The 22,080-nt window shown below is 41.1% G+C and overlaps 1 protein-coding gene across 1 annotated transcript in view; it reads right to left on the bottom strand.

Annotated features, from left to right (window-relative positions):
- The window catches only part of LOC127583975 (protein FAM184B-like), a 158,878-nt gene that overhangs the window by 76,145 nt on the left and 60,653 nt on the right, over window positions 1–22,080 (bottom strand). Inside the window, exon 3 of the mRNA XM_052040449.1 lies at window positions 16,814–16,996. Coding sequence (XP_051896409.1) covers window positions 16,814–16,996 — 183 coding nt within the window. The remainder of the gene's footprint in view (window positions 1–16,813; window positions 16,997–22,080) is intronic.

Raw genomic sequence — 22,080 nt, 5'->3', positions numbered from 1 at the left:
AAAATACAATTACAAGAATGGTACCTCTATTCACTACCTTTCCTAACTTGCCATTCTTTATGTGAACCAAGAATAAAAGTGATGCCAAGCTGTACAACCACAACCAAATCATAACCAAACCAGATTCAGTCTTCATCCAATTCCTACACATGAATTTCCCAGGAGGGAATCACTGAATATAATCAGTAGTGGGTAGTTAAATGATTTGCTAATAACAATGCTCTTTCCACTATTATGTCTGCAATTTGCAGGCTTAAAACAAAAGGAATCTGCATATTATTTAAAATTCTGTATAAGGCATTCATATCCATTCTCAAAACTTTTTTCCTGTTAGCATTAATCAATATTTCTCATTTAGTTTTGCTACACCACTTGTCATGATTAGTTGAAGGTGCTGGCAATTAGGTGGTTCTGTAGAATGGACTTCTTTCCCAGATCACTTGCAATCTTATATATATACAGTATTGATATTCACTTGCTGTATGCAATTTACTAGTGGTAACTTAAATCTGAAAGATTACAAAATAAAGTATGATCAGCATTTGCCCAGAAATATACCTGTATTGTACAATTATACTCCAGTAATCCATCCTTAACTGTGCTTTTGCCAAGGAGTTTGTATTCCTTATTTTGGGAGCACTAATGGATTAGGATAAACAGGCTAAATAGGAAATAAAGGACACATAGGGTAGAGCTACACCGACTTCCATTAAAGTCCATCTCTGCTGCTACTCTTCAGGGATGTATCTATGCAGTTCACATTCAAGAGACTATGATTTGGAAGTGACACTTTGCATTAATGCTGTCCCATTGGAACATACTTGCAAACGTGCACTAAAATATGCACGGAGCTCTCATCTAGGTGAAAGTCACTATAGCCCTCAATTTCAGACCAGAAGCGCTGGCTAATGCACAGGTGACTGTAGTTCAAGTAAGAAGGCCATCTTTTAGAGGGCCCCCAATGTGATCAAAAATTATAATGAAACCCATGTCAGGTTGTCTGTCTTTGGGAAAGTGCATCAAAAATATTCTGAGTACTGGGTAGATTGGGCAAAACATTCTAGGGTAATTGTGCCTCCCACAAGTTTGCTATGATGAAACACTTCCCAATGGTGACCCAAGAAACCAGCAGTAATAGTTCAGCAATAGTTTGACCAGCATGCATGACAATAAAATGAAGAATGGAGGTGGCTGAGGATTCTGGAAGTAAACAGATGAACCAACATTGGATAATCACTACCTTTCCTAACCAATGAAGAGAAGACCCATACTTGCAGCACTTAGGTTGATACAAACACTGATTCCAACCCACCCAGCTACATGTCCTTCTCTCACATCCTCACCACCACACCATGACATAGAAATTGTGTTGGGGTCCCAAGGAGGGCTCATAAATAGGAGTTGCCTGGTTAAATTTCCCAATTGCCATGATTTGATTCATAAATGGTTGCAAATCCAATTTACTCTGGGTTAAATCATTTAACAATAGAGCAGAGCTGAAATTAAAATGTTAATCAACTTATCATTTGGGCATATGTTCTTTCCCATTCAATTAGCATTATTATAAATGACCTTCTCCAATTATGGAAAAGAACAGGGCACAAAACAATAGATGTTTATGTATAGTGAGAAGTTTTCTGGAAATCTCAAACCAATAGAAGGAACCTTGCTCCAGATCAACTCCAGAGAGTGGCTGAGATCTGCACAGTTCAAGCAGAAAACCTTAACTCTCCTTCTGAATTTTCCAACAAAGTTGCTTTGATGTTTTGGTGAAGAACAAAACAGACATGCATCTGAACACTAGACTTCATATCACAGACTGTTTTAACTGTACATTCTAATATTGTCAACAATCAGCCACTTTTCTCACTGCTTTTCTCCTGGTGCTTCTCAGGAAGTTCCTACACCTTTCCTTGAGTTCCATCAATGAGAGGGCCAGGGATTCTAGAGATCCTTGCTAATGCTGTGCTCTCATGGAAGCTCTTGGACACCTGGTTTGATCCACTCCATGTGATATTTATTGAATGCAGTGGACACAACTGAATAATGATCAGTCCTGTGGAAAAAGATTCTCTTTTGGTTAAGCAGGACAAAGTGCACTTACTGTTCAACATTGTGGAAAATTGACCAGGCGTTACCTTTCCAGAAAACTGGGAAAGTGCAACCTAGTCAATTTCAATCCTATCATCCTAGTGGAAAGAGACACTGACAGCATTATCAAGCATTAGTTATTCACCAAAACCCACTCAGATATGCAGCACCAGCTACTCAGTTCCAGACCTCACTACAGCTTGGTCACATTGCTCTAATTTCAATTCCAGAAGTCAGGGAAACGTGACTGCCTTTGGCATCCACATGGCTTTCAGCTGAGTGTGGCAACAAGGAGCCCAACTAAAATTGGAGACCAAGAGGAAATTGCCAGTGGCTGAAGTTATATGTGGCACAATGGAAGGCCAGATACATCAGCACCTACTGCAAGAATTCCTTGGGGCAATGTTTTGAGCACTAACTATTGTCTTCAGCTGTTTCATCAATCATTTTCCTGCCCAATGTGAAGAGATTTTGTGTGTGTGTTTGTGTGTGTGTGTGTGTGTGTGTGTGTGTGTGTGTGTGTGTGTGTGTGTGTGTGTGTGTGTGTGTGGGGGGGTTGGGGGGTATCATTATTGCAGGGTTCATCCTGATCTGCCCACAACAAGAACTGGGCAACAATCAGGTGTGAGCCCAAAATCATCAATACATTTTTGTGCCACATAATTGCAACTGCTTCCAAGGGGGAAAGCCTAGCCACCACCTCTAAATATCAAACGGTATTGCCAAGTCCACCAATTTAAAATCCTGGGGTCACTACTGCGCAGAAACATAAATATACTGACTACTAGAACAGAGGCTGGTGTTCTGCAGCAAGTAACTCACCTCCCTGTTCAAAATCTCCAGCATCTACAAGACAAATTTTAGGAGCATAATGAAATTCTCTCTATTCACTTGGAGTTGAAACAATGCTCAAGAATCTCAACACTATACATGACAAAGCAGGGCACTTCACTGGGACATAATCCACTGGCTTAACATCTGGTCCCTTCACCACCGGTATATCACAGTTGAACTGTGTACCATGTACACGATGCTCTGCAGGAACTCACCAAGACTTTATTATAAGATATCTTTATTAGTCACATGTACATTAAAACACGCAGTGAAATGCATCTTCTGCGTAAAGTGTTCAGGGGGCCAGCCTGCAAGTGTCGCCACGCTTCCGGTGCCAATGTAGCATGCCCACAACTTCCTAACCCATATGTCTTTGGAATGTGGGAGGAACTGGAGCACCTGGAGGAAACCCATGCAGACACAAGGAGAATGTACAAACTCCTTATAGACAGTGGCTGGAATTGAACCCAGGTCGCTGGAGCTGTCATAGTGTTACACTAAACGCTACACTACCGTGCCCCCTAGCTGTACTCAATCCATTAGAACATCCTGACCGGCTCATCACTTCCTTGTTACCCTCTGACTTCTACATTAATAACTATCTCCACAGCAATCCTGGCCAGAACCCATCACAGATATTCCCTTTGTCATCAGAATTGGCAAAGAGAAAAAAATAACTTAGACCAGTCATTCCCAGTTCTGACGAAGGGTCTCAGAACTGAAATGTTTAATTGTTTATCTTTTCACAGATGTTGCAGATGTTTGCCTGACCTACTGTTTTTTTTTCAGCATTTTCAGTTTTTATTTCAGATTTACAGCATCTGCATATTTTTTATTTTCCCTTTTTAGTAATTTCAGCTTTTAGTCTGCCTGCCCACTCAGATATTTTGTTTTCAATTTATTTTGCCACATGTGTTATTGTTGGTAATGTCTGTCCAGCCTTATCAAAAGTTGACCGTGCCTAAGTGTGCTTGTGAAAGATTCTGTGGCATGTCTTGAAGAGCAACTGTTTTACCGAACACTTTTCCCTCAACCAGTAACATTCAGACTAATTATTTGGTTATTTGTCCCATTGCTGTCTGTGGGGTTGTAATAGCTCTGCACAAATTGTCATAGGCATAGTGTCATAGAGTCATACAGCACAGAAACAAGCCAAGGATAGCTTCTGTCCCTCAGGAGTAAGACTCTTGAACAATAAAGATGAATTCTTGATCTCTCATTCTACATCATCATGACCGTTGCACTTTATTTGACTACCTGTACAACATTTTCTCTGTAACTGTAACACTATATTCTGCATTATGTTATTGCTTTTCCCTTTGTACTACCTTGATGTACTAGTATTTGGAATGATCTGTCTGGATGTCATTAAAACAAAGTTTTGCGCCATATCTCGGTACTTGTGACACTAGTAAACCAATTTTCCTTGTACCGACCTACACTAATCCCATTTATCTGCATTAGGCCTGTCGTCTCCAAGGCCTTGAAGTTTCAAGTACTTGCCTAGATGCTTAAATATTGTGAGAGTATCTTCCTCCACCACCTCTTCAGGCTGTGTATTCCAGATTCCAACAACTCTCTGTGTGAAAAAATTCCCCTTCAGATCCCCTCTAAATCTCCTACCTCTCATCTTAAAACTGTAGCCTCTTGTCTTTGATGCCCTCACCATAGGGAAAAGATTTCTTACAATCTACCATCCCCCTCATAATTCTTCTCTGAGCCTCCTCTGCACCATGGAAAATAAATTCAGCCTCTTAAGTCTCTCCTTATAATCATAATGCTCCAGTCCAGTCAACATCCTGGTGAATCTCCTCTGCAGCCCCTCCAGCTGTCTACCATGTTTGTTGATGTAAGCACAGTGACTTCAGAAGTAATTCATTGTGAAGTGCAAGTTCATCCTTTCTTCCATTGTGATTATAAAGCCAGTTATTTCTACATTTAATACCGTATCATTATATAGCAACTTACATGCAAAACAACAGAGGAGTAAGTGATAGACGTCGGGTATGTGTCCTCCTAAAATCTTTGTCATAGGGTACATTCTCCCCTTATCTTTCCCCCAAATTCTAGAACTTATTTTGACATTCCATCCTGAAATCTTTATACTTGGTTGCATCTCCATACAGAGTGTAATTTTAGAAAATCTTAGGATTCCAAGAGAAGGTCATAATATAATTAAAGCATGCAACAACATTTTCAATTGTTAAATATACTTTCTTTGCAGACTGCTTGTCACCATCTGGATCTTAATTCCTGACAGATGGTCAGGAAGGAGGTGTTTTAATGACTTGTTGAAAATGTTCCAGAACCATCTGACAGGAGGTGAGATTCAAACAGGATTCCATTTACTGGCCCCTCTGAGAAATGATCCCTGAAATTCGGCTCCTGGGATTTAACGCAGTTTAAAAAAAGAACATCACTTGCTAAGAGTGATAAAAGTAGTGATGCACAAAATGCATTTCACCTGCTAATAGAATCCAGACCTCCAAAAGACAGCATAAATATAGTCTGGAAAAACATTCACAACATACAAAAACATCAATAACATCCTGAATTATCAGTGACACTCACTAGATTTTACTTGTGATTGAATTAGATGGTATTTTTGGCTGCTACCTGAGAAGAAACAGAAAAATAAGAAAATGCAAGCACAAACAGTAAAGCAGCTGTTGGACCAATGATCTATTCTCAAGTCTAATTATGTGCCAGATATAGGGAAGCATACTGTAACTGTCATCAGGAGACGAGTGCCACTAGATTCCTGATCACTAGCTACTGTCTAAGATAATGTGTACTAGACTGTTGCTAATATGGCATCATTTTTTTTTAAAATTAGCATGCCGTATATCAGGTTGAGGCCAAGAAATTAACATGTAATGCTATCTTCCCTTAAGTTTAATTTATTATTCTACAAACCGGTATCAATTCTTCAACAAGATTAATATCTATATGGATTGCACAGTGTCAGTCTTATAATTTCATTTCTTGCAAATCTCAGTGACATTATCCTCACTGCACAACAAAATACATCGGAGAACTTTGCATTACCAAAATGATGGTTTGCTGAAATATCTTGAGAGACTGCTGTATGACAAGGGTAGTGACTGTTCAGGCATCTAGGCTAACAGTGTGGTAGTCTAGTGGTTATTATACTGTATTAGGAATCTCAAGGTTGGATATCAAATGAAGGCAAGATATTAAACTTAATGAAGCAAATCTCATAATTTTGTTGGTTAACACCAGAAAAACTGATCATGAGAACTGCTAGATTGTTGTCAAAACTCAAGCTGGAAGAGGACCTGCCCTCTCCTCCTACCTTCACCCTACTTGGTTTAGCCCACATGACTTCAGTCCCTTCTGTGATTGACTTTGAATGCCTTGAAGACAGCTAAAGATGGAAATTTTATACCAATTGTCAAAGAACAAGCAAAATAAATTCACTAGCTTTTGCATTATTGTTAATTCTGTAGATATTTTAATCAACACCAACTTTATTAGATTCAAAGTAATTTGATATTGTTATGGGATTAAAAACGGCGCAAGAGGTTTGGGGGAGAACCTTCATTAGGTAGTTTACAGTAGATCAAGAAGATGGCTCATCACCACTTTCTCAGGCACAAATTAGAACAGGCAATAAATGCTAACCTCTGCAATGATGTCCCAATTGCAATCTTTTTCTTGTCACATGTATATACATTTAAGAAATGAGATGCCCACTGTACAACACATCAGACAGCAAAAGCTAGCACTAAGACACATGAATCAAAAAGTGTAGTCCAAGAAAGTCATCTGAAATCTGTCCCTTGAGAGTCTTTTAGAAAACATGTTAGATTAAAACCACCAACTATTTGTTCCGAGATTGATAAATCATGACAGTTTCTCCATTGTGGTTGTAGCAGATGACAAGAAAGCTACAGTGAATGGTAAGCATCAGAGTACAGATGTCTTAACACCCAGATGACTGTGCTTTATTTAGATAACAGTGTTGCTGAAATGCCATGCTTTTGGCAAGATAAAAACAAACACAACTCATGAATTATGTTTAAAATCACTCCATACATAATTAAAAGAAAATATGTACCATATTTTCAGAAGTGACATAACTGTTCTAGGGAACCATCAAAAATTAATTATATTCTACAGCTGAAAATGATAAAATTCTGGCCATAAGAATTTTAATTGTCATCAGGGCCCAGCTTTGGCTTCTGTCAAAGAGTATCAGAGGCATTTGAGGAACTAGAATTTACCAAAAGAGTATTTTTTTTAATGTGTTATTATATTCCAGAACCAGCAAAATGACAGGCAATATTAGATATACTGATGAGTAATGGTTTGATTGCCCTGATGGTTTTTTGACAGCTTCCAGTCAAATGCTACTTTAGCAGTTTTTAAATGCTACTGCCTCACAGCTTGAAGGGCCGCAGTTCAATCCTGACCTCGGGAGCAATCTGTGCAGAGTTTGCACATTCTCTTTATGACTGTGTTGGTTTCTTCAGGATGCTCCGGTTTCCCTCCATACTCCAGAGACATGCTGGTAGGTTAATTGGCTACTGTATATTATCCCTTAGTGTAGGTTAATGGAATAAAAAAATCAAAGGGGAGTTCATGGGTATGTGTCAGAGAGAATAGGTTGCAGGGGTACAGAAAATAAGGAGAGGGGGAATAGGTGTGATGGGATTGCTCCCCTGTGAGTTGGCATGGACTTGATGGGCTGAATCTGCTCCTGTGGCATTATAAATATAGAAATAATTACAAAATAATTTAAAAGCAAGTTTACTAAATACTGTTAACTACTAGAAATTAATCAAAAAGAACATAAATATAAAGAAAATAAACAAGCCACTTACTTGCACTTAGCTTTTTAATCAAGGTTGGCGACCTCATTGAAATGAGTGAGTTGTGCCTCTTATTGAAATGAGATGCAAAGTGCAGCTCAGCTCAGGACATAAAAATCAACAAAGTACAGGTGCTGAAAATCTGAAATAGAAACAGAAAATGCTGGAAACATTCAGCAGGTTAGGAAGCATCTGTGGAAAGAGAAACAGAGTTAATGGTTCAGGTCAAAGACCCTTCACCAGTTTTGACTCAGATGCTCCCTCATGTGCTGGTGTGTATCCAGCATTTCTTGTTTTTTATATCAGTTTGGGACATATGTGTATCAGCTCTGGACTCAGCAGCAGAGCGGAAGGTCATATGTAGGTGCAGAAGTCGGAAACGAGCCAACCTGCAAGGAGAATACTACAAGCAGTTCTCCACACCCAGAATTAAGGACATTCTGGCCCTTTGTGAATCTACCTATGGAATTGCTTCCCCATTCTGTGATGTCATTTTTCTGGACTCCAGGTGTCAAGTATGATACATAAGCAAATGTACTGTTTAGGTAGCAGACTTTCCAAATTTAATAGTTAAGCTGAGTCATGTCTGCTCTCTCTGGTCAATATATAAAATAAAATGTCAATATTCAACCAATAGTTGGTTGGGGGGGGGGGGGGGGCTAGCTCCAGTCCCCAGCCAGCATGTCATATTTAACTAGCATGATTAAAACTGATCACTTAAACATTTATATCATAGTTATTTGTGAGACCATGGTCTGTGAAATTTTGCTGTCACATTTTCCTATAATATTGCCGAATCTATATACCTAAAACACCTTTGCTTATGACACACTTTGGTGAGTTTGGGAAAGGTACTGTACAAGTAGTTTCCTTCAAATGTTATGGCATGAAAAAGGCTTGTAAGAATTAAAAATAATATACCTGTTGAAAATTAAACATAATATTTTGAACTGCACATGTGGAGATGTTTGGCATCAAAACATGAGGGCAATTGGAAAGCAATGTACAAAGAATAAGGTATCATTTAAATGATTAAGAAACACAAACTTGACTTAAGGATAAGATGCAGTGATCATTGCAAAGTCTTGGCTATAAGATGGATATGACTGGAAAATAATAATTCCATGCTACATAGTCTCCTGAAAGGGCAGGGCAATTGCCCCAAGAGAAGCAGCAGTTGCAGGAGTGAAAAGGAAGAATTTGAGTAAAGGTGATCAAGCAACAGAAGTAGAAGAACTAAGGAAAAGTAAAGGATTCAAAGGACTCTGATTGGAATTATCTCCAAAAAGACAGTTACAACTGAGGGAGTCAGGTAGGACGTTGAATAAATAGAAAATTCAGGGAGCATGTATCAGAAACAAAATGTTATTGTAATAGGAGATTTCATCTTTCACACAGTAGTGACATTCAGTGAAGTCCTGGAATGAATTTGGATAATTTTCTGGAATATAATGCTTTAGATCTGGCAAGGGAATAGGTCATACTTGATTTAATGATGAACACCAGTGTATAATTACTTCACCAGCAAGCACTTTGCAAATGATGACCATAATTGAGAAAGTAAGGAAAGTCACAAATTTTAAAGAAATAAGATTGCAGTTGAGTACAACTAACATGATTTAAACTGATTACTTGGCCATTTATCTCATAGCTATTTGTGAGGCTTTGCTGTGTTGAAGGAATAAGATTTTTACAATTATGCTAATGTGTTAATCTGCAAACAATGGAAAATATTCAAAGTAGTTTTCTGCTGCAATACAAAACCGGTACCTAACTGCCTAAATGTGGAAGTAGCAATTTTGCAGTTAAATAGCAAATAAAGTAAGAGGCAGCATCAAACTAGAAGAAAAAGTTTACACAAAAGGTCACAGTAAAAATGCATTACTACATTGAGAGAAGGGGACAGTTAAGGGGGATGATAAGCTATGAATGAGAGTAAATGAAGAACATAATAAAATGACAGATTTGTACATTCATACCTTAAATCTGTTTTACTGTAGAGTACAAAATGCCAGAAGTACAAATTTGGCAAGAATTTATTTAATATACATAAGAATGGCAAGGGAGGACACAATAGGAAGACACTGATAAATCCTAGGGCTTGATGGAGTATGAAAAGAAATTGGTGAGGAAATAGCAAATGTATTTGTCATAATTTTCTGAAGCTCTTTTGATTAAGAAATTTTGTATATGGATTGGAAAATTGAAAATGCCATTCAATTTAAGAAAGGACGTGGGGAGAAGTGGTAATTAGGAACAAGGGTGATGACATTTTTATATAGCAGTAACATTATTATATGATCTGGATGGTACCGTTTGAGAGAGCATTGGATACAGATTCAGCTGAAACTTTCAAAATGGAATTGGACATGTGGATGGAAATGAAAATTGTGGAAGGTTGTGGGAAAAGTGCACAGGAATATAATGGAAAACAATTCAGCCCCTTGAACCACTTTCACTTTTCAATTAGATCAAGGCTGCTGTGTATCTCAGCTCTATTTACCTGTTTGATTCCATAAACCCAATATCTTTATCTGAAAAAATATCTACCAACATCAGCTTGGCAATATTCATTTGTTCAGTTTCAACAACATTTCCAATTAACCACTTCTCTTTAAGAGAAGTTCCAACAGAGGTGAAGGTCAAAGATCTAAAGTAAGCAAGATTTATGAAGGTTGGGTCATTACATGGAGGTCCTTGGCATGATGGACATGGGGATGTTCTCTATGTGGCCTTCAAGAGCTTTTGAAAAGAGCATTCACAAAAAGCCATCAACATAAAATGGAGGTAATTGAATTCAACCATCCGATGCAGGTAACTGACTAGGAGGTGGAAGATCTAGCAGAGACAGGGAGTGAATAATAAAGGCAATTATTTCATTTGGCATAATTGAGACAAAATAATGTTTCATCCTCTACATCAAGCATCTCTGGAACTACACGGTGGATTTGAGAGAGCACAGCATGGATCAATTAGAATGATTCTGGCTTAAAAGGTTAAAATATGAGGACAGGTCATATAAGTTGGGTTTGTATTCCCTTGAGTTTGGTCACTCGAAAGGTTAAATGGGGGGGGGGGGGTGTTTAAAATGAAAAATGGATTAGATAAAGTATTTACAGAAAAATGCCTTGCTTTGGTGGGAGAATCCAGGGAAGAGCAAGAGAACACAATTTTCAAATGAAATTCAAAGCCAGGACATAGCAGAGTGAAATAAGGCAAAAATCTTTCGCTCAAAGTGTAATGGAAATCAGTAACTCACTCCTCCAGATGGATAATAGAAATTTTCAAGACCAAGACCAATAAAATGTTGTTAGATAAGGCTATCAAGGGATATGGATCAAAAGGCAGTAAATGGAGTTGAAGAAGAAATCCCCCAGGTTCTAACTGCATGAGTGGCTGAAGGGTCTGTCTCCAATGTAACTACTGTTGGCATGTAAAAACAAGTCAGTTATAGAACTAAATATAACAGCTAGGGCAGTATTAACAGTGACACATCTGATGAATGTGCATGTTATAAATCACACTATCTAAACTAATAGCAATGTTTCAGCTGAAATAGGCTCTCAGACTTTTTTAACGACACTGCAGTTATTTTTGAGATGCAAGCTGAAGCAGGGTGTATTTATTTTTACATATCAATCTCTTTCAAAAGCATAAATAAGACTTTAATGTCCATGGCAAATGTAATGAAATCCTGGACGCACAATACTGAGTTAGATGTACATAACCTAAATTAATGGTGGAAGTATAGTGATGTGATTGTATTTGTTCCTATAGTTCTCACATACACTGGAATTATTCATTGTAAATTATTCCTGCCAGTGGTAAAATGTATCCATAGAGACTAGAATATTTTAGCAACAGCCTTATCTTCAAACCATCATAGATATGCCTCATCTTAATTTTATTCCTGAAAACCACAACAGAGCGTAATAGCAACACAAAACCCAAAACAGTAAATCTGAATTCACCAACAGTAGGGTTGAAATTCTGTGGATCCAATTAAAGATGGTGCAGCAAGTCTTTGACGAGTTGCTCTCCACCACAGCTGACCACCTGTGAATCCCAGGGCCTTTCACAGATTTGATATTGGTATCTGTGTCTGTATTGCAGGCATCTGCCCATAGTTGCAGCAGATCTTACAGCGACACCGTGGTACCCTAAAAAGAACCTATTGTCTCAGGAGAAAGGCTGCCACACTTTTACCTTTTCAACAACAGAGAGTCCCTTTAGGAGTGAACAGCAACTGTTCGCTTTAATGCTGGACTAATGACAGAGCAGGATTCACACTCGACTTCAGCTGGGACAAGCTGAGGCTTTGGGCAAAATCCATCGGGAATGAGGCTTTTGGCTTTGGGCAAAATTCATCGGGAATGCCCCAGAATTGTCTTAACATGAGATCACAAGATCACAAGATCACAAGATAAGGGAGCAGAAGCAGGCCATTCGGCCCATCGAGTCTGCTCCAAGGAAAAGGGAAAAAGAAATGGGGTGGGAAAAAAAGAAGAAAAAAAAAACTATTCTAATCCCATTTGCCAGCCTTATCCCCATATCCCTTGATACCCTGACTATTTAGATATCTGTCTATCTCCTCCTTGAATACCCCCACTGATCTGGCCTCCACTGCTGTGCGTGGCAAGGAGTTCCACAATTTCACCACCCTCTGGGTAAAGAAACTTCTCCTCATCTCTGTCTTGAAACTGTACCCTCTAATTCTAAGATTGTGCCCTCTGGTCCTGGACACGCCCACCAAGGGAAACAGCCTAGCCACATCTACTCTATCCTTACCTGTCAACATTTTAAATGTCGCTACGAGGTCCCCTCTCATCCTTCTGTACTCCAGCGAGTACAGTCCAAGAGCCGACAAACGCTCATCATACTTAAGCCCTTTCATTCCTGGAATCATTCTCGTAAATCTCCTCTGAACCCTCTCCAACGTCAGCACATCCTTCCTAAGATGTGGGGCCCAAAACTGCGCACAGTATTCCAAATGAGGCCTCACCAGCGCCCCGTAGAGCCTCATCAACACTTCCTTACTTTTATACACTATACCTCTCGAGATGAATGCCAACATAGCATTCGCTTTCTTAACCACCGATCCAACCTGGTGGTTAACTTTTAAGGTATCTTGTATGAGTACCCCCAAGTCCCTTTGTACTACCGCACTGTCAATCTTCTCTCCTTCTAGATAATAATCTACCCGCTTATTTCTACTTCCAAAGTGTACAACTGCACATTTCTCAACATTGAATCTCATCTGCCATTTCCTTGCCCATTCTCCTAAACTGTCTAGGTCCCTCTGCATTCTTTCTATTTCCTCTATGCTCCCTACTCCTCCACTAATCTTGGTGTCATCCGCAAACTTAGCCACACAACCATTTATTCCATCATCCAAATCATTGATGTACAAGGTAAAAAGGAGAGGCCCCAACACCGACCCCTGCGGCACACCACTAGTAACCGGTAACCAACCAGAACGAGATCCTTTTATTTCCACCCTTTGCTTCCTGCCAACCAGCCAATTCTCCACCCATTTTGCTACCCTGCCCATAATTCCATGACCTCTCATCTTATTAATCAGTCTCTTGTGAGGCACCTTATCGAAGGCCTTTTGAAAGTCTAAATACACAACGTCTACCGCCTCTCCCTTATCCACCCTACCTGTGATTTCTTCAAAAAACTCCAATAGATTGGTCAGACAGGACCTCCCCTTCACAAAACCATGTTGACTAGGTCCTATCTTGCCTTGCGCCTCTAGGTATTCGGTAACCTCCTCCTTGAGGAGAGACTCCAATAACTTTCCCACCACTGACGTCAGACTAATAGGTCTGTAATTGCCTTTGTGCTGCCTCCCACCTTTCTTATACAACGGAACTACATTCGCTACCCTCCAGTCCTCCGGAACCATGCCAGAATCTATCGATTCCTGAAAAACATCAGGGGGAGATGGAAGTAACACCTATTCCCCAGAGCGTAATTTCTTGTGAACCTGCAGAGGAAGAGAAATCAAGCAGATTTAGGTTCTGCCTCAAATTACAACAGCCTCAAATCTGCCCTGGGACAGTGGTACTCTGGGCTCTGATCTATCATTACTATTTCAAATTCTTACATGTAAAACATCGACAGAGAAAACATGTTCTTTTTAGCGAGCAAACTTCAGAGGGGAAAATGGAATATATTTCTTTCTATTTTGTCACGAACCAGCAACAAAAGAAACACAGTGAGCATGATTCAGTGTTAAAAACTATTTTATTAATCACTACTTATGATAATACGTAAAATAAAAGTAAAAATGTTAGTATGTTAGACTTCAAAAATGTTAAACTTTGAACATTAACCCCAAAACTAAACTCTTCGTGTGTGTGTGGCAAAGTCCCAAACTCCAAGGTCAGGAATGGTTCTTAATGTTCAGTTCCGCAAGCCATAAGGTGAAACATGAGCAAGGGCTTCTTCAACAACCACCGTTGTCTGAAGATAAGACGTAGACGTAGAGAAACAGAGAGAGAATAAATACAAAATCCAAATGTTCCACGATGGAACCCAAACGACACTTCAGTGTTTACTCGGTAGTGACTTCCTCACCCCGAAAAGCATCCGAATCGTGGTCGTCCACACACACAAATATCTGTTTCCTTCTACAGGTCAGCAACAAGGTGAACTCCACCGGATTACTTCCAACTTCCATACATGGATTTCAGTGGCAGACACAGTTATTGTTTCTCATCCATCGATAGAGAAAACTAGCAGGCTGGTGTCTCTCTCCCTTCTCTCTCTCTCTCTCCTTCTTCTTCTTCTAACTTCTTCAACAACATCATTACGTCCTTTATCTTCTATTGACGTAAGCACGCCCCACACACACAAACACGCACACTCTCTATCTTAAAGGGACTTTCACTGAGTCCGTAACAGTGCAATAATTGCTATTTATCCATGTTAAGTTTCCAGATATCACAGACCTAAACCCTTGATAGTGCAGGTGAATGGCCATAACACTAGTTTATTTGGGGAAAATTAAGTAGCATCTGTTCAGCCTTGTGAAAGATCTCAACCTACCTCATTTGCATGATGTCTGTGACTACCCAACTCTAAATGAATGGTATGTGCATATTTTTTTACTAAAGCAAAGCCTTTGGGCAAATCTATTGCTACACAGTAAATGAAAGGAACTGGAATCCTAATTATTTCCTTGGCTAGACTTGTTTTTCTTCCCTTGATGAAAAGAGGAAAATAACTTCCATTTATTTACTGCCTTTCACCACCACAGAACAAGCCAACCCAATTTACAGCCAGCAAGTAGAACAATGTGCTGGAAATACTCAGCATATTCAGGAGCATTTGTGGCACAAGCAACTGAGTTAACATTTAAGACTTAAGGTCTTTCATCAGAGCAGTACTTCTAATGAAAAGTCATCTCTCCGAAATTTTAGCAGCAGGATGTCATTTGGCCCCCTGAGCCAGTCAGTAAGATCATGGCTGTTCTTGTGCCCTCTTTCCAGCTCAATTCCCAATCTTAGCTTTGTTTCTCTCTCCACAGATGCTGCCTGACCCGAGTACTGCCAGCATTTCTGACTTCAGATGTCTAGTATTGCAGTGTTTTGCATTTGTAGAGCCAAAGTCCATTTGAAATTTGATCACTGCTATCAGAGAATCACTGAATGACGTACGGCAGAAGGAGCCCATGTTGTACATCTTGCTCGCACTGTCCCTTTTGGCAAAATTATTAACTCCATCCCCCTGGTCTTTCCCCAGTGCTCGGCAAGTTTCTTCCCTTCAAGCATTTATCAAATGTTCATTTGAACTGTATGACTGAATTTACTTCTACCACCCTTCCAGCAGTACACTCCAGACCTCAGCAATGCAACTGTGTAAAACATGATTCCTCATGTCACCTCTGGTTCCTTTGCCAATCACTTTAAATCCAAACTTCTGGTTCACTTTCCCTCTATCACTGGAAGCAGTTTCTCCTTACTTACCCCAGCAAAACCTTTAAGGATTTGAACACTTCAAACAGATCACTTCGTTTCACATTACTAAAGTCTCTAATCCCTGGTACCACATTAATCAATGCCTTCAGCACCTCCAGAGAGTCTTGACATCCTCTCTAGGTTGGTGCCCTGAATTAAATATGAAACTCAGCCAACCCTCACAGGAGGGGCAGACAACGGTGTGAACATCTGGCGTTGCCCAGTCTGCAAGAACATTGTTACAGCCTACAGAACCCTGCCAAGGCTGGCAAGCAGATGCTGGACCATAGCTGTCTGCTCTCCTTTGGCTGCATTGATGTCTTGCACAGCAGCAACTTGCTGTCCCTGGGCATCCTCCTGCTGGGGGTTCGGGGTTAGTACAGATCTGGAGGACTGGCTCACTGCCTGACAGGAGTCAGAAACCTGCTCTCTCAGCCGGTATGTTTCCTTGGCATTGTTACTGCCTGGCACAGAAGAACAAATCACTTCCAAAGTGGAAGAGAGATTCTCCAGGCTCTGTACCAGCTCCAGAGAGAACGTGGACATGGACATGGATCTGACCTCTCATGGAGCCAGTCTGATGGCAGGACAGTGCTCCAAGCATCTCAGAGCGCCTGCCCTATAATTTCCTCCTAAGTGCCTCCCTAAAGTAAGCTCAGCAGACCCCTGAATCTGCAGTGCTGACTGGACGCAATCTCGCGGCACCAAGACCGTAGCTCCCCTTCCCCCTTCCCCTCCTCCCTACATGCAGCTGGCTATTGGATATTGGTTTATTGTTGTCACATGTACCAACGTACAGTGAAAAATGTTGTTTTGCATCCCACCCATACAGATCATTTCATCACATCAGTATATTGAGGTCGTACAAGGGAAAACAATAACAGAATGCAGAATAAAGTGTTACAGTTACAGAGAAAGTTCAGTGCAGGCAGACTATAAGGTGCAAGGCCAAATGGGGTAGATTACGATGTCAAGAGTCCATCTTATCATACTAAGGGACTGTTTAATCATCTTATAACAGTGAGATAGAAGCTATCCTTGGGCAGTGCCAGGTGTCTCCCAACATGAAGGGTAACCCTTTAATCTGACCTCTTCCCTTATGGTGCCAGTATCTGAGCAGGTGCTCTGTGAGGATGGATGCCCTGGCACAATGGATGCTCTTCCACTGCTGTAGGCAGTGTCTACATCTCCTACTCTGGAGATAACTCCGCCAGCAGCTCTGGGATAGCAGGCTGTGGCATGGGGCTCCCTCACTACCTCTGTGTGGGAACCCTGCAAAGACAAAGAACACGTGTTAGGTGGTCCTGCAGTATTGTTCAACCACAGGTATACTATCCCATCATCAAATATGCCTCAAAACTATAATGAGAACACTTGCAATGTCCTGCAGTCTGCATCTTCCTGCAAATACTGATGTAAGGATATGTTTGAAAGGATCATTTGTTATTTGTGTCCAAGGGATAACTGGTGCTGAAGGGAATGACCCAGGAACAGCTGCTAGACTTGAGTTTTCAATGAAGGGTGAAATCACTTTTGGGGATCCAAGATTATTTGTGCATGCCTTCTGACACACCTTGACCACCGATCTATGGTGCAGCTGTAGTAAGAATTCTCAGAGTGCATCCTTACCTATTTCTCCCTTGTAATATTTTCCTGGGACTAGTATCTGGATATATGTGCAGGGGTGGTGTCTGCATTAGATACATTTAGGTTGGATTATATGTATATGAAGGTATGTGTTGACATAGGACCCAGAAGTGTGCTACAGTCTCTTTGATATGGTGAGCTGGATTGTAAAGGAAACACTGATGTGTGGACCTGCTGCAATCCACCAAACTTTGACTCTGCTGTGGCCTTTGTTTTGAACCTGACTAAAGTACTGATTTAACGTATGGCTGATGTTGGAAGACTTCATTCATTGAGGGTGCTTGAAAATGAGGCCTCTTGGCTATGGGTGCAGTCCCTGCAGGAAAGACGCCAGTAATAGTGAGTGAGGTAGTGCTAAGGTACAATGAATTCATACCAAACAGATTTTGGTAATGCTCTTCTTCTTCTGGCACCTGGGGCTCATCTACCCCAGAACCCATCAGGTCCAGCACTCTCCCCTCCAGAGGTGTCAACATGTCTTCCTGAGGGGCTCAACCTCCAGTCTGCCATGTCAGTTGCCTGTTCCTGGTAATCTTCATGTCAAGAACACTGCTGAATTGTGGCTGTGGTGAGGGTGACATTGTGGCCTCTTTGGATAACTGTGTGCAATAGCCGTGGAGTGAGTGCAGGAGTGTGGATGTGGGGGAGTAATCAAGTGAGGGACAAAGTGTACAGCTGAGTCAGAGGGTAAGTGAATGAATCTGCACAGTGGCAAAGTTGTGGTTGTTGTGTGTGTGTTTGAGACAGTGAAGTGGAACAGGGGTGTGGGGCAGAATCAACCTGTGTGCAAGAGAGAGAGTGACGGAGAGAGGGAGAAGGAGGGAGGGAGGGAGGGAAAGAGGGGGAAAGAGAGAGAGAGAAAAACAAAGGGCGACAGACAGAGAAAGAGGTTGTCCCCACTCCACAAGTCCTTCACAACTCTACCTGATAAACTCCAGTCCTGGCCTCTGCAATAACCACCACCCCTTGTCACTCTATGCCGCTGCAGACTGTTGACCCTCTGTTATGTGTCCTTGTGCTTGGTTGTCCACTTAGCACGGCCATGTTTGTTGGAAGTGCCCGCACTGTGTTCAGGAGGCAGGTTCTGAGACCTTATTATTCACAGCAAGTCCAAGAGCAAGGAAGGAATGCAGCATGGAGCGAGTGCACCGCACAGAGATGTGGAGGGGGAGGGAGGTCAACAGGGAAAGGCATCTGGGGAGAGAGAATAGGGGAGAAAGGCAAAGAAGCATAAAGAGGAAGAAAGAGTGGCATGGAGAGCTGCAGGCAATGGGAGAGGGAGAGAAACTTATGCGAAGCAGCAGGGACCTGGAAGGGAAGAAGGGGAAGAAGGCAGCTAATACAGTATGTGAGCATGTTGTAGGGGAAGGAATTAACAGAGTGTGAATGCAACTGAAGGCATAGTGGTAGATATAAAGAAGCAGTCTTAAGTTAGTGGACTCACCTTAACCTATCTTATGAGATCACAGCATCCTTTTAACATTGGTTAGCACCACTGCTGATGATGGTCCCACCGACACTCCCTACAAACCTCCTGCCAGTGTCACTGGATCATTATCCTAGTGGGTCTACGTCAATCCTTTGTGTATTATAGTTTCCCCCAGTGGATGGTATGGTTGGCCAGCCTCTTGAAATCTCTCCCAATGACACTGGAAGTGTGCTCCCTGCCCCTGGGAAGCACTGGAGCACTTGTCCTCCATCCACAAATATACAGTACTTCTCAGTCGTTGGAAGAGTGCTGGTGGTGCTGTGTGTTAGAGAGTAGCAAGCCATTGTCAGAGGGTATAAAGTACAGTAAACATTAATACAGGCAAGAACCAGCCTTCAAACTCCTTCCTAATGTAACTTACAAGCAGTGACTGGTCTTGAAATTACAAGGAGAGCTGTATGAACAAACACTGCAGTCTGTGAAAGGTACAGGCTACTAAACAAAGGTTGAAGACTTTCAAATTACTCCCCAGGGCTCTCTGTGTGGGTTTTGCAGTTGCTGCTAAAGGTTATGCCCGTGTTGTCTGCTACTCCGTACATTGCTGGTTCTCTTTAATCCACTTGTGCAAGCCTCACTTGTTAATCACCAATTTGTGTATGCAACAAAATTTGTGCCTGTGATGTTGGAGAGGAAAAGGCTCAATGGGGGAGTTCAGCAAAGGTCTATACTGACGAAGAGGACAGCATGTTAAGGGAAAGTAATGGAAAGCAGGACGGTGTGTTGGTTAGTCATTTCAGTCTATTAATATCGGACAGATGCACATATTTGTTGCAATTTATCTGGCTGTTTTTGCTAGACAAGAATGGAATGCTTTTTGATCAGTGTAATAAGGGCAGATGGTAGAATATTACACGGCAGATTAATGTGTGAGGGAGAGTGAGCAATATAACACTCTAAGTGCCAGAATCATTAATTTAGAACTTCAGACCACACAAAGTTACTGTAAGACTGAATAATACTGTTATAACTTCGAAAGTGAATCAGCTCTGCAGTGAAACATCTCATTTTACTTCCCAGGTTTTGCAGATCCAATATCAGATTTGAATCATAGAATGTTACAGCACAGAAGGAGGCTATTTTTCCCATTCTACCTGAGTGGGTTTGTTGGTAGAACTGTTCAAGTTGTCCCACTCTCCTTCTTTCTCATAACCCCTTCAAGAATTTATCCAATTCTCTTTTGCTTCAATAAATTCTCTAATGAATCTGCTTCCACCATCCGTTCAAGCTGTGCATTCCAGGTCAAAAGAACATTCTATGTAAAAAAAAGTCGTTGCTCATAGAACTTCTGGTTCCTCTGCCAATCCCTTAAAACCCATGTCTTCTGATTGCTCATTCATTTGCTCTCTGAAAGCAGGTAAGAACAATGAAGCAAATGTATTTGTAAGTTAATGATAGAGAGAAGCAAAAATTTATAAATCGGGAAGTATGATTTTACAAATACTGTATGTACCCCATTCTAGAAGTGTGAATGCTTAAAATCAGTCATATCCTACTGTTTGAAATAGCATTTAAAGTTTATACATATTAAATTTTATTTTTGGCACTTTCCAGTGCTGCAAACTCTAGGAGAACAGAATAAGTATGATGAAGAAGATCCTGTGAAATACTACAAAATTTTCAAGCATATGTTGCCAGCTGAGAGTCTTGACAACTGATAGTACATCTTGAAATTCAACAGGTGCCATTCACAGTTTAGCCACCTTAATGGAGAGGCAGAGTGTGGACAGCATGTGTAGAAACCTATCATACACTAATAGTGGACAATCAATTCAAAGTGATAAAGAATTCAAATTGGGAAGTGCAAATAGCTCAGCGGGCCATAGGGATTGAGGAGATTACAGCAATGAGGGGAGAGGTATTGGAGGAATTTGCAATGGCGGATGAGAATTTTAAAATTGAGGTTGAGTTTAACTAGGGGACAGTGTGGATCAACAAGCACTGAGGTGATAACAGAATTTAGAAAATCTCACATTTATTGAATATAGGTTGGTCAGGAATACAGGAACGGTCAAGTTCAGAGGTAGCAAAGGCATAAGTAAGGTTCCAACAGCTCATGAACTGAGGCAGAGATGTTACAAAAGTAGAAATAGGCAGTCTTACTGATGATATGAATATGTAGTCTGACTCAGGCTCATGTGAGATCAGTTATGACACCACAATTGCAAACAATCTGGCGCAGTTTCAGACAGAGTATAGGGGTTATAATGGTGTCAGTGCTTCAAGAACAGAGCTTTGTTGTGAATAAAAGAAATGTTTGCTTGTCTACTGGACTATGGCAGACAAGAAATCTGACAACTTATAAACAGGGGAGGGTTGGTGGTGAGGTGGACTGTGGTTATCAGTGTACATGTGGAAACTGAGATTGCCTTTTGTCGAATGATGTCGTTGAGGGCACAATGTAAATCAGAAAGTCAGGAGGCATGGGATCCAGGGAAACTTGGCTGTGTGGATTCAGAATTGGCTCGCCCATAGAAGACAGAGGGTGGTGGTAGATGGAGCTCATTCTGCCTGGAGGTCGGTGACCAGTGGTGTTCCGCAGGGATCTGTTCTGGGACCCCTGCTCTTTGTGATTTTTATAAATGACTTGGATGAGGATGTGGAAGGGTGGGTTAGTAAGTTTGCTGATGATACAAAGGTTGGTGGTGTTGTGGATCGTGCAGAAGGTTGCTGTAGATTACAACAGAATATTGATAGAATGCAGAGCTGGGCTGAGAAGTGGCAGACGGAGTTCAACCCAGATAAGTGCGAAGTGATACACTTCGGGAGATTGAATTTGAAGGCAGAATACAAGGTTAATGGCAGGACTCTTAGCAGTGTGAAGGAACAGAGGGATCTTGGGGTCCACAACCTTGAGGGATCTATGGGTTGCCACGCAGGTTGATATGGTTGTTAAGAAGGTGTATGGAGTGTTGGCCTTCATTAGTCGGGGTATTGAGTTCAAGAGCCAGTGGGTGACGTTGCAACTCTATAGAACTCTGGTCAGACCACACTTGGAGTATTGTGTTCAGTTCTGGTCACCTCATTATAGAAACTATGTGCAAGCCTTAGAGAGAGTGCAGAGGAGATTTACCAGGATGTTGGCTGGATTGGAGAGGATGTCTTATGAGGATAGGTTGAGCGAGCTAGGGTTTTTCTCTTTGGAGAGAAAGAGGATGAGAGGTGACTTGATAGAGGTGTACAAGATGATAAGAGGCATAGATTGAGTGGACAGTCAGAGAAT

Source organism: Pristis pectinata, chromosome 2 (assembly GCF_009764475.1).
Source record: "Pristis pectinata isolate sPriPec2 chromosome 2, sPriPec2.1.pri, whole genome shotgun sequence".
NCBI classification, from domain to species: Eukaryota; Metazoa; Chordata; class Chondrichthyes; order Rhinopristiformes; family Pristidae; genus Pristis; species Pristis pectinata.
The sequence above is the reverse complement of the archived record's forward strand: the minus strand, read 5'-3'. Positions and strand labels throughout refer to the sequence as shown.